General features: G+C 38.9%; 1 protein-coding gene across 1 annotated transcript in view; it reads left to right on the top strand.

Moving 5' to 3' along the window:
* Positions 1–10478, top strand: part of ARFGEF2 (ADP ribosylation factor guanine nucleotide exchange factor 2) — a gene marked incomplete at its 5' end in the record, with an annotated part of 31091 nt that extends 20613 nt beyond the window's left edge. The window contains 11 exons of the mRNA XM_009645463.2: positions 231–361; positions 454–583; positions 1037–1172; positions 1937–2075; positions 2565–2619; positions 2881–2995; positions 3268–3398; positions 4581–4749; positions 5132–5270; positions 7205–7322; positions 8937–10478. Coding sequence (XP_009643758.2) covers positions 231–361; positions 454–583; positions 1037–1172; positions 1937–2075; positions 2565–2619; positions 2881–2995; positions 3268–3398; positions 4581–4749; positions 5132–5270; positions 7205–7322; positions 8937–9113 — 1440 coding nt within the window. The remainder of the gene's footprint in view (positions 1–230; positions 362–453; positions 584–1036; positions 1173–1936; positions 2076–2564; positions 2620–2880; positions 2996–3267; positions 3399–4580; positions 4750–5131; positions 5271–7204; positions 7323–8936) is intronic.
* Positions 10479–12903: the final 2425 nt, after the last annotated feature.

Here is a 12903-nt window from a genome sequence, read left to right as displayed (position 1 = left end):
TAAAACAGATTTAGGTATTTATTTTCTGTATTTTTTTCCCAGTAGTTTCACAAATAGATATGTCTCAGATTTATACTTCTATTTTACAGGATTTGAGTGTTACAGTAGAAACTAAGCTAACTTTTCAAGTCTGTCTGGGTCACTAGTAGTATTTAAATCTGTCAGAATTAAAGATTTTTGAGATTTTCTTTGTTTTAATCTTTTTTTTTTTTTTCCTGCCCATCTCCAAGGTGTTGAGAGAATACACAAGTGATGACATGAATGTTGCTCCTGGGGACAGAGTATGGGTCAGAGGATGGTTTCCTATTTTATTTGAACTTTCTTGTATCATCAATCGTTGCAAATTAGATGTTCGAACAAGGTAATAAAGTGCGCTTTTTTCTTTAATTCAATTAGTGAGGAGATTACAGGTACACGTTTTAACATCTTTTATTTGTTTGTGTTTGTTTACAGGGGCTTAACAGTGATGTTTGAGATAATGAAGAGTTATGGCCATACCTTTGAAAAGCACTGGTGGCAAGATCTATTCAGAATTGTGTTTCGGATTTTTGATAATATGAAACTCCCTGAACAACAAACAGAGGTAAAAACAAACAAACAAAACCAAGCAAGTGTTAGAGTTGTGGTTTTATTAAGAACTCAGTCAAGGCAGCAGTTTGTATTGTTTACCTCGTCAGTGTATTTCTACCCTGTACTGCCCCAAATGTAATGATACATCATGGTAATCTGCTGTATTCTGCAGCACGTGTGGCACTTCTCATAGTATCCAGTGACCTATCTGTTCTGTCTGTCTGAATATTTTCAAGGAGAACATTCACACTTTGTTGTGAAAATTAGTTTTCTGAACAGTATTCACGTGGCCAACTAAATGCTTCTGAAAGGACATCTGCAGTAGGGAGGCTTTTTAGTTTTATCTAAATGCTACTCCTCTCCCCCTGAGGCCATGTCCTTTTGTTGAATAGCCATGCATAAGCCACATGCTATCATCATACAGAAAACCCACATAAACCCAAAGACTTTTCATTTTTTCTCATAGAAATCTGAATGGATGACCACAACATGCAACCACGCACTTTATGCAATCTGTGATGTATTTACACAGTTTTATGAAGCTTTAAATGAGATCCTTCTTCCTGACATACTTTCACAGTTACACTGGTGTGTAAAACAAGGTAGCTTATTTATTTGTATCTTTTGATTAATGTATTTTTTTAAATGCTCATTACTTAAGAAGGGGAAAGTTAACTGAATTTTGGAAGAATAAAAACTACCAGTAGGACAATATGTTATGTAATAGATGGATGCTGGATTTTAAATATTCAAGCATCATTCTATTTAATTAGTTAGTTAATGCTTTTATAATATGTTTATGGTGCTATTGTGACAGAGCAAAAGCTTTTAAAGAGTTGTGTTAATTTGCCAACTACATTTCTCCATTTGGCTGCATGGAAAAAATACCTCATTTATTTACACACATATGTATGCATTCTAATTTTTTTTTTCTCTCCCTCCCCCCTTCTCTCAACCATTTTGTACTTTTAGGTAGGACATCGTAAAGAATATGTTTTCTTTTGGGCTCCAACTCTTATGCCTGAAATCCTGCATATTGCTAGCATGGAATGTGGGGGGACTACCTTACAGGAAATAAGTTTCTAGTTGGTGCTTTTCCTTCCTTTGTCTCACTGTATGCTTCCTTTCTGCTTCTCTCCTGTCCTTTGTCTCCCTGTTTGGATTTCAATCTCATGAAGTCTATTTTTAAACACTACTTTTTATTCAGTAGGTTCCTAAGCTTGCTATCATTGTAATGAATGTTATAAGTAGGCTTTGAGCCAAGATACCATGCATTTCACAATATTGGTAAAAATGCTTAATGGAGCAGTAATAGAGAATGCTTAATTTTTCATTGATTGATAAATATGGAACATTTCCTTCACAGATAATGAGCAGTTGGCTCGATCAGGCACAAACTGCCTAGAAAACCTGGTAATACTAAACGGACAGAAATTCAGCCCTGAAGTCTGGGGCCAGACATGCAACTGTATGCTAGAAATCTTCAAAACTACTATTCCTCATGTGTAAGTTCATAAATGTAATTCTCATACTAATACCACATCCCAGAGAAAAAATATTTACCTTTTTGGGTTTTGTTTGGTTTTTTTTTTTTTTTTTCCCCCGCTATCATTGTAATGAATTTTATAAGTAGGCTTTGAGCCAAGATACCATGCATTTCACAATATTGGTAAAAATGCTTAATGGAGCAGTAATAGAGAATGCTTAATTTTTCATTGATTGATAAATATGGAACATTTCCTTCACAGATAATGAGCAGTTGGCTCGATCAGGCACAAACTGCCTAGAAAACCTGGTAATACTAAACGGACAGAAATTCAGCCCTGAAGTCTGGGGCCAGACATGCAACTGTATGCTAGAAATCTTCAAAACTACTATTCCTCATGTGTAAGTTCATAAATGTAATTCTCATACTAATACCACATCCCAGAGAAAAAATATTTACCTTTTTGGGTTTTGTTTGGTTTTTTTTTTTTCTTCTCCACTTTGTGAAGCTTGCTGACATGGAGGCCTGCAGGAATGGAGGAAGATACAGCTGAAAAACACTTGGTAAGAGTTAATTCGATGCAGCAAACTAACTTGAAGGGTTGTGTGTTAGGTTAGCTTTTGAAATATTTTATTGTAGTAAATACACTTGACAACAAATACTGCAACTGACATTATCTTGTATTTAGTGTCATTATAAAATGAGATATAAAGAATGGATACAGGAAGCCTTTGAATCTAAGATTAGTGAAGTTATCTGAAAACTGATAGCTGGTTGCTAGGTAGTGTTTTGGCTTGCTAGAATTGTTCTGCATTCTCTTCTAGGATTTAGACCTAGATCACCAGTCTTTAAGCAGCATGGATAAAAATGCTTCAGAAAGAGGACAAAGTCAATTTTCAAATCCAACAGATGAGAGCTGGAAAGGTGGTCCTTATACAAGTAAGGAAAACATGCGAGTTTATTAAATGAACTTTTATAGCCACTCTTGAGTCCACTTCTGTAGTTCTGTAGAGAAAGTCTTTGGGCACTTAAACTTGGGGTACATCTTTACAACTTGTGTTTATGCCTTGCAGAGAAATTTTCTCTTTATAAGATAATTCACAGCATTGCTAGATACCAAAATGCTAATGGCAATGTAGTGTTTTGCTAGCCTATTGTAAGTGAATTGTCATAAGTTTGCTTCTGAAACTTGTGTTACTCCATTTCATTAGACCAGAAACTATTTGCTGGCCTCCTTATAAAGTGTGTGGTGCAGCTGGAATTGATACAGACCATTGATAATATAGTGTTCTATCCAGCAACAAGCAAGAAGGAAGATGCTGAGCACATGGCTGCAGCTCAGGTACTGTCAGGCTTATTTATAACCTTATTGTGGCAGTAAAGTACAAAGACTATTGAATGCTCTGAAGTGTGTTTACAAAACAAAGTATATAGTCTCTTCCTTTTTCTCTCAGCACTTATCAATAACTAGGATAGACCATAACTCCTCTTTCTTAAAATATCCTACTGAAATAGAATCATTTAGGTTGGAAAAGACCTTTAAGATCATCAAGTCCAACTGTTACGGTAACCCTGCCATCCCACCACAAAACCCTGCCCCTAAGCACCTCTGCTGCCCGGCTTTTAAATCCCTCCAGGGATGGGGACTCAACCCCTTCCCTGGGCAGCCTGTTCCAGTGCTTGACAACCCTTCCAGTGAAGAAGTTTTTCCTAATACCCAATCTAAACCTCCCCTGGCACAAATTGAGGCCATTTCCTCTTCTCCTATTGCTTGTGGCTTGGGAGAAGAGACTGGCCCCCCTGGCTCCCCCCTCCTGTCAGGCAGCTCTAGGGAGCGATAAGGTCTGCCCTCAATGTCCTCCAGGCTGAACACCCCCAGGTCTCTCAGCTGCTCCCCATCACTGTTGTGCTCCAGACCCCTCCCCAGCTTCATTACCATTAATGGGTAATGATTTTAAACAAAACCAGGGTAGGTTTAGACTAGATATAAGGAAGAAATTCTTGACAATGAGGGTGGTGAAACACTGGAACAGGTTGCCCAGAGAGGTGGTGGAGGTCCCATCCCTGGAAGCATTCAAGGCCAGGTTGGACGGGGCTCTGAGCAACCTGATCTAGTTAGCGGTGTCCCTGCTCCTGCAGGGGGGTTGGGCTGGGTGACCTCTAGGGGTCCCTTCCAACCCAAAACATTCTATGATTCTATGATTCATTGCCCTTCTCTGGACACACTCCAGCCCCTCAATGTCCTTCTTGGAGTGAGGGACCCAAAACTGAACATGGTATTCAAGGTGCGGCCTCACCAGTGCTGAGTACAGGGGGACAATCAGAGTACAACTGTGATACTTGACAGGACCATTCTGTTGTGTTGTGTTGCACTAATTCTTGCACTAATATTTCACTTGTACTTAAAAATGGAATCTGGAGTTAGTGGTATATGGTTTGTGAACTATCAAAGTCTCTTAAGCTTATATAAAAAGAATGTGTTATTGACACTCTTCCCTCCCCTCTCTCTCTTTCCCCCCTTTAGCGAGATTCATTGGATGCAGATATCCACATTGACACAGAAGACCAAGGAATGTATAAATACATGTCTTCACATCACCTCTTCAAGTTACTAGATTGTCTGCAAGAGTCTCATTCATTTTCAAAAGCCTTTAATTCAAATTATGAACAGCGAACTGTGTTATGGAGAGCAGGTAAGGTTTTTATTTTAAGTTTGATAAAAATACTGAGCTCCATTTATAGCTTTATCTATCAAGATACAAAAGTTGCAATAATCCATACAGTTAATCTGTCAGTGGTGAATTACTTGTCTCCATCCTCATGACTTGAGAATAAGCTGGTTTGCTAAATTACCTGCTTTTTTGGTTAAAGTAGAGCTACACAGCTGGTACTACTGTAGTTAAATATCTTTGTAAATAGATTAGGTCTCAGTCAAAATCAAGGAGGAGGAAATACTATCCGGACAAGAAATCATTACTGCTCGCTGGTGGAGGTATTGTTGATAAAACTTCACCTCTTGGCTAGTAACTACAAATGTAAATGTTCCCTTTCTCCCTATGTGTAACTGATTTCTAGGGTTTAAGGGTAAATCAAAACCCAATCTCTTAAAACAAGAGACCAGCAGCTTGGCTTGTTGCTTGAGAATACTCTTTCGAATGTATGTGGATGAAAACCGCCGAGACTCCTGGGATGCTATACAACAACGACTGCTTAGGTAAGAGCATCAGCTTGGTTGTGGTGTGTTCTGTTTTCAGCCAGTGTGGTGCATCCCTGGATACAAATGTGCTGTTTTAACTTGCTGAGCAGGGCATGCAGAGTATATGAAGAGAGAAAAAAAATATATATGTATGTATATATGACCACTCTTTATTAAAAGTTAATTTAGCAATAAGGAAGCAATCTACCTGGAACAAATGAAGCACCTTCTGGCCTGACATGAGCTTTTCTTTTCAAAAGTGGTGGTGTATGAATACTTTTCACATCTGAGTACATAATGATATTCAGAGGTATAATAGGATACAGTAATCTAAACAGAGTGCAGTATAAGCTGCTGTATACCTGGGATTTATATAAACATAAAAAATTACGCTAAATAAATCTAAAAAGGTATTACAGAATTATAGAATGGCAAGGGTTGGAAGGGACCTCAGGAGATCATCCAGTCCAACCCTCCTGCTAAAGCAGGTTCACCTAGAGCAGGTGGCACAGGACATCATCCAGGCGGGCTTTGAATATCTCCAGAGAAGGAGGCTTCACACCCCCCCTGGGCAGCCTGTTCCAGTGCTCTGTCACCCTCAAAGTAAAGAAGTTCTTCCTCATGTTCAACTGAAACCTCTTTATGTTTCAGTTTGTGCTCATTGACCCTTGTTCTGTCACTGGGCACCACTGAGAAGAGTCAGGCTCCGTCCTTGTGACCTCCACCCTTGAGATATTTGTGTGTGTTGATGAGATCCCCTCTCAGCCTTCTCTTCTCCAGGCTAAACAATCCCAGCTCCTTCAGCCTTTCCTCATAGAGGTGATGCTTCTGTCCCCTAATCATCTTTGTTGCCCTTCTCTGGACTTTCTCTAGGAGTTCCTCAGCTTTCTTGAACTGGGGAGCCCAGAACTGGACACAGTGCTCCAGGTGGAGTCTCACCAGGGCAGAGTAGAGGGGGAGGAGAACCTCCCTCTCCCTGCTGGCCACACTCCTCTTAATGCACCCCAGGATGCCATTGGCTTTCTTGGCAACAAGGGCACACTGCTGCCTCACGGTCAACTTGTCATCCACCAGCACTCCCAGGTCCCTCTCGGCAGAGCTGCTTTCCAGCAGGTCCTGCTGAAAGGCAGCACAGCCTTCCGGTGTATCAGCCGCTCCCCCCGGTTTTGTGTCATCAGCGAACTTGCTGAGGGTGCACTCTGTCCCCTCGTCCAGGTCACTGATGATTGTATTGTGGTCCCCTTTATTTAAAAAGTGAGTTGTTGGTACATAAAAGTTCAGAGTACTAATCTCTAATTAAATGTAAAGAACTCTTTAACTTGCTACTGGTATTAATGCAGTGGATTTCAGTAGCATTCTGACTGGTCAGCATCTATGGACATATTAATCTTTTTGGTGTGTAAAAGAGGAGGTTCTGTTCCCTCTTTAATTAAAATAGCACCCCAAAAAAGCCATGGTGAGTGGTACAGTTTGTACCTTGTGTTGACAGTCTACAGCAAGGACCAAAAATTTATAGTAATCCCTCTTTAATCTGTGATGCTGAGCTCTGCAGATCTTTATTAAAGCAGTCTAGATTTGGAGGGAGGACTCTCTCGTGTTGCTGTTGCCTAAGCTGTCCCAATGTAAGGGTCAGGAAATGTTTGCAGGTTGAAGGTGACAACGCTTTAATTACAGAATGTTTATGGGGAAAATGAGACTTTTCCAGCTTTTGACTTCATGGTTCTTTGTTGAAAACATTAAAACTATTTCAGTTCAGTTATCTGTAACAACTACTGTAACAGAAAAATTGAGACCAATTTTGTGATTAAAGTTGTTGCATGTGATTGAAAATTTTCCCATGGAAATGCATCTTACTTGAAAACAAAATATACTGTGAGAGGATGAACAGTGCATGTTATAAAAATTCTTGTGGGGGTTTTTTATGGTTTGTCTGAACCGTGTCATCTCTCTAGTGTATGCAGTGAAGCCCTGGCATATTTTATTACCGTGAACTCAGAAAGCCACAGAGAAGCTTGGACCAATCTCCTGCTGTTGCTTTTAACAAAAACACTAAAAATCAGTGATGAAAAGGTAAGAATAGGCTTGGAAGTCATGTCTTTGCATTCAGGTATTTTTTCATTTCTGCTTCTGTTGAGTTCAGTCTTCATTATCATCTGCATTACAAGGTGGCTCACTTATTCACATAGCATGTAGTCTCCTTGAAATACAGTAATCATTATGTCTCTATTTTTTGCAAGCGTTCCACATTGTAAAAAATCAGACTGCATCCATGAAATTCACAGTTGTATAGAAATACCGATAGAATTACTGCCGAGCTTTCATATAAAAGTGCAATGAGCGTGCAGTGAAGGATGGGCTTGTGCTGTGTTACAGCTGCACAAGAATGGTAGAGGTAAATTTCATCACTGTAAATTGGAATTCTGGTTTCTTGACAGTGATGGTAAAAAACAATTCTCAGGATCTCAGCCCTTTATAGGAAAAAGCGAATGCAAATATTCACTACATTAGACCATGCAGAGAAACTTCCAGAAATTGCTTAATTTAGTTTTTTTAAGCTTTCCAATACTGTTGAGCTTCATCTTGTTTTTAAGTGTATTTTTTCTGGTGTGTATTTTTTCTGTGTTGGAAAGTGTGTGATTTCACTCTTGTGTAGTTTGGGATGTTCTATTGCAATTCACCAATATTTTAAGAAATTGATAGTAGTGGTGGCTTGGCTTTTCCATGTAGCAGCAATTCAGTGATACCCCTGTGGTGATGGTGTGTTGTGAGAATAGTCTTAACTCTTTGTAGGTAAAATGGCAACTTGGCCATTCCTTAGTACACAATCCCGATACCTCTTTATTACAAACGTTCTGTGGTGAAAGTGTTCCATCAACTTTCCCTGTAATTAATACTGAGCATCATTAGGACAGGAATAGAGGACAAGATTTATTTCTTGTGTAAATTCATGATGGATTTGCATCTTGAATGCTATTTGCAATTCCGATCCCCCATATCAGAAGGGGTGTAATGGAGCTGGAAAAGGGTTAAGAGAGTGTAACAGGAATAACGGATATAGACTGGCTCCCATACGTGGAACTGTATGTAGGTTAGACTTTTACTCAGTTATCTTTTATCCAGAAAAGAAATAAAAATGAGGGGTGCGTAAAGTCATTATTTGCATGAAAAGAGGGAAAGGACCGAGAATTCTTACACTGGAAGAGATGGTGAATTAGTTTTGGAGATGGCAAGTCACTAGAGGGGGGGAAAAAAAAAACCCTAAACACGTAAGAGAGGCTTCTTCACACACTGGCTCAGCTGTGGAAGGCTTTGTTATGTCTTGTGGATGATATTTTAAAGAGACTGGAGAAACAACTGGACAAATTCATACCAGAGCTGGGGGATGTTTCTACAAGCAGTCCCTGATACCACCTCTAGCCTGAGAAATCCCTGAGCCACAAACCAGCCTGACTATTTTAGGGAAGTAATGCCAAACACGTGCTCTGCGCATGGTTTCCTCTAAGCATCTGCTAAGGCTGCTGCAGAAAACAGACACTGGGCTTGGTGGCCCTTTGGCCATCCAGGGGGGCCTTCGATCGGGTGGGACCTTGTGTTTTAAGTTGGTGTACTGTGAATGTGGAAAAACTCTGCGCTTTCCTATAGTAATAAGAGAATAACGTTCTTTTTTCATATCTTCTTTGATAGTTTAGAGCACATGCTTCAACGTATTATCCATACTTGTGTGAAATCATGCAATTTGACCTGATTCCTGAGCTTCGAGCTGTGCTACGGAAGTTCTTCCTGCGTATAGGTGTTGTGTTCAAAATCTGTGTAACAGAGGAGCAGATACGGACAACTGGGATGAACTTACCTTCGTGGTAGCCCTAAGTAGGGTTGGTTACTTCGGCTTGTACATAAAGCTGTGTTCCAGAGGTGGATTAAAGTGGATGGGAGAAATGGGACCCGGGTGTATCAACACAGCAGCAAGTTACTCTTAACCATAACGGCATTTGGGGAGGAGGAAAAAAAATCCTGTTCTGTCCATCCTACAAAAATATCAGCAGTTTTATTTAAATTATTGCTTACAGAGTTAATACAGTAGATGCAAAGTCTCTTTGTTTCAATGCTAGTCATCCTTATGATCAAGTCTGTCTCTTCTAGTCTTCTATCAATTGTTCAGTCTTGCATCCCAGCTAAATCTGGTAAATTGGCTGGATACTTTAATAGAAATTACGCCCCTTGGAAATAATGAATATAGTTGTATAGCCTTGTGATGTTAGCACATGTGTTCATAATAAACTGTACTGCAGTGGCTGATGACCACCTAAGATCATTCTGGGTTTTTTCTTTGTGTGTACATGACTAGACCAGGCAGCGTGTTACGGTTTTTGAAGGGGACAGAGCCTATAGGGTATTTGGGGAAAGGGTTTCCCTCCTGTTTAGCAAGTCATTTTTAGAACTTTTTTTTAATGTCGGTGCTTCATCTTCTGAGACTTATTTTTGGTTTTATGGAAGGTTTTACATCAGGAACACAAAATAGCATCTACTCTGTTTAGCTCGTTAGTCTTGAGTTGAAGGCATTTGAAAAAAAAAAAAAAAAAAAAGACTTTTAAACTTTCCTTTTACTTTCATTCATTGCCAGATCATGGACAGCACATACAGTAGTATTAAAAACAAGGTTCAGAACAAATAAAACCACCTTTTTTACCCTTGATTATAATGTGGTTAGTAGTAATTGTGTCTGTTTAGCAAGAAGTCCTGTCTTTGATACATGTCAGGTTCTGTCTCTTTAGTGCAGGTCTGCAACTTCTGATTTTGTCTTTTTGTGTAAATGATTTTTGTTCTCAACTGTTAGTTCCTATCGTGATTTAAAAGAAAATTGAATTCCCATGAAGCTGCTCTAGGAAAATTAAACTTAAGTTCATTCATGTGCTGTACGAGTTACCGGTGCTTTGAGGGCATCTGTGAAGCAAACACGACTTATCACTACAGCTTTGCTTGCCCTAGAGATGTTTCTTTCTTTCTGTAAAACACATCAGTTTTCTGTGACAGCTGGTTCCACAATAGCATAAATACACGTTTACAGTTGAAGTACTGTAGGGCTGAGGTCTGTCCTTTTTCAAGTTTTAAGACTTCTCTAAACTGGAAGAGTGTTGCAGGATGGGAGGAGAGGTTCCACTTCCTAAAATAATGTAAACAAAGGTGTTATATTAACTGCTGTGCTATCCATATTAGCCAAAACTAAAATGTAACAGTATTAAAAAAAAAAAACAACAAAACACCAAACCAACAACTTACTTGAATGGTATTAAGTGTTTAACCTCTTATTTCGCGTTTTAAGTTGAGTTTCCTCAACAGCTGAGTGGCCGTAGTTGAGTTTGTCTCGGGCTATTCCACTCTGAGATATTGGGATTCTTTCTTTTTTTCTTTCTTTTTTTTTTTTTTCTTTGTGAGCTGTTTCCAAAGGGTTTGTATGGTGCTCTTCAGTAAATTGGCTTCTATGTAAGCATTGTTTGGGAATGGTTTTGCAGTCAACAGTAGTGATAAGGCTTTCACATTTTTATTTTTACTTTTTTCTTTTTAACCAAAGAAAAATAAATGGTGGTTGTGGCTCTTTAACTTTTAAAAGCCCATTAGATTAAATCTATACCCTAATATTTAGTAGAAGGGAATATATGGATATATTTTACAGTAAGAAAAGACTGAAAAATAAGCAATGCTGATACTGAACTTGTTGCATTTGAAATGTCCTTTTGTGTTGTATTTGTGTAGTTGCTCATTCCCTGGTAATGTCACTTCATCAGTTACAGTAAAAATGAACTATTTATTTTAATTCTATTTAAATCTGTAAGAATAGGCTATTCCTTTTCTTCCGGTCCTAGATAGTCCTAAAGAAAATATTTGAAACTTTATTTTTCAGGTTTTGAATGTCTCACTGCTTCATTGAATGTATATCCTTATCTCCTATCAAAACACAAAACATTCTGAAGTCGCATGCTTTTTGTGTATTTTAGAGTTTTGGAAGCCTTACAGCCCATGTCTTGAAACAAGTCTCAATTTTCAGGTCTCGAATTACTTTACAGTTGCATTGTGGGCTTTCTTTACTGTAATGTGCAACATTTGTAATATCTCTGCATGTAGAGTAAGGGCCTCGAATCAATCCTTTCCTTCAGCCTTAGTTCTGAGACTGTTCTTTTACTTAAGCAAAGCTTTTGTTGTATTTATACCATTTATAAACTGCTGACATTAGGTATGTGACATCAAAACATCCTAGACTCTGTGCTGCATGAAGGAGGGAGACCGGAATGCAATTGGATTGTAACAGCCTTAATCCTGTCGATTTTCTGAGACTGATTGTACGTGTTAAAGCAATAAGAACGGTATGTTAAGTGTAATACCTGAAATTGTTGTATTCACATCAGCTGTTTGGTTTCCCTGACACAGTCAGAAAGATCATGACCCACAGACATCTTAACGAAGCTAAAAAGGCTGAGCCAAAACTCCTGCAGTGGTCACTGCCGGTTCCGATCTTGTCCTGACTCTGCTGACACAGACCTCATCTGCCTGCGGTGGTTTTACTGGCTTTAGTGGAACTGTGAATGAGGAGAGGGTTCTGTGCCAGCATATCCTGGTAGAGATCGAGACATCTGTGCAATACATGGAGTAATAAAAAGTAACCTCTTAAGACTTTTAAAGTAGTGTTATGCAACAAATGGAACTATAAACTGGTTCACCAATAATGGTATAAATATGGAGACCGCATGGTATCTGTTATTGCTTCTTATTTTGGAACCCTCTACAAAATAGGTAGGCAGGGGGAGGATGCTAGTGAAGAAAACCCTAAAAACTCCTTTGTGTTGATTCTGTTGTGACTTACAGTACAAGAAAATATTATTTTTACAGCAGCTGGTTATCCATGTTATCATATATCACTTTCCAAATTGTAAACAGAACAATCTAAACCACTGTCCACTAATACAAGCAAACACCCCCCAAATTTTAGCTCAGTCTTGCTATTGAGAATGAGAAAGATTAAAAATATGTAACTTGTAGAACTAAGGGTTTTTTTCAAAAGTGCAGCTCCCTTTAATATGTAGATTGTTTGTTCAGCACCTTTAATGTTATTTCTGTGTAAAATGTATGTTTTCACATATTTAAAATGCCTAAGTTTTTTTAAGCTCTCCATACTAAGTGCATTTAATATCAATAATTTAAAGAGCATTCCTTGCCCAACGGATGTATACATTTTTGAGAGAATACCAAAATTATATAATATGAAAAACTACTATGTAAAGTTTTCTACATAAAAAATATGATGTATAATACTGTTACAATATTCTATGCTTTAATCAAGTGGTAAACCAATAAAGTTTTAAGAAGTGTTGCTTGTTTTTTTCATGTACTTTATGAGGCAGCTTGTGAAGCTCCAGCCTGCTCTGTTCCACTGGAGGATTTATCACTGATAATTATGGGGCTTTCACGTTTTAGGCGTTTTTTGCTTTTTTTTTTTTAAACATACTCCTATGTGTCTTACTCGCTCCTTCTGCCCGCTCTTTTCCTCAGTGGAAATGTCCCATTTTTAATGAATAAAAGGGCCGCTGCCCTTCGCCCCCTCTGCCCTCCCGGGCCCCGCAGCCCACGCCTGCCCCTAGCCCCGGGCGCTGGGCCGCCT

The sequence above is a fragment of the Egretta garzetta genome, unplaced genomic scaffold (genome assembly GCF_000687185.1).
Source record: "Egretta garzetta isolate BGI_Z169 unplaced genomic scaffold, ASM68718v1 scaffold188, whole genome shotgun sequence".
Lineage (NCBI taxonomy): Eukaryota > Metazoa > Chordata > Aves > Pelecaniformes > Ardeidae > Egretta > Egretta garzetta.
This window is presented reverse-complemented; position numbering and strand designations above follow the sequence as displayed.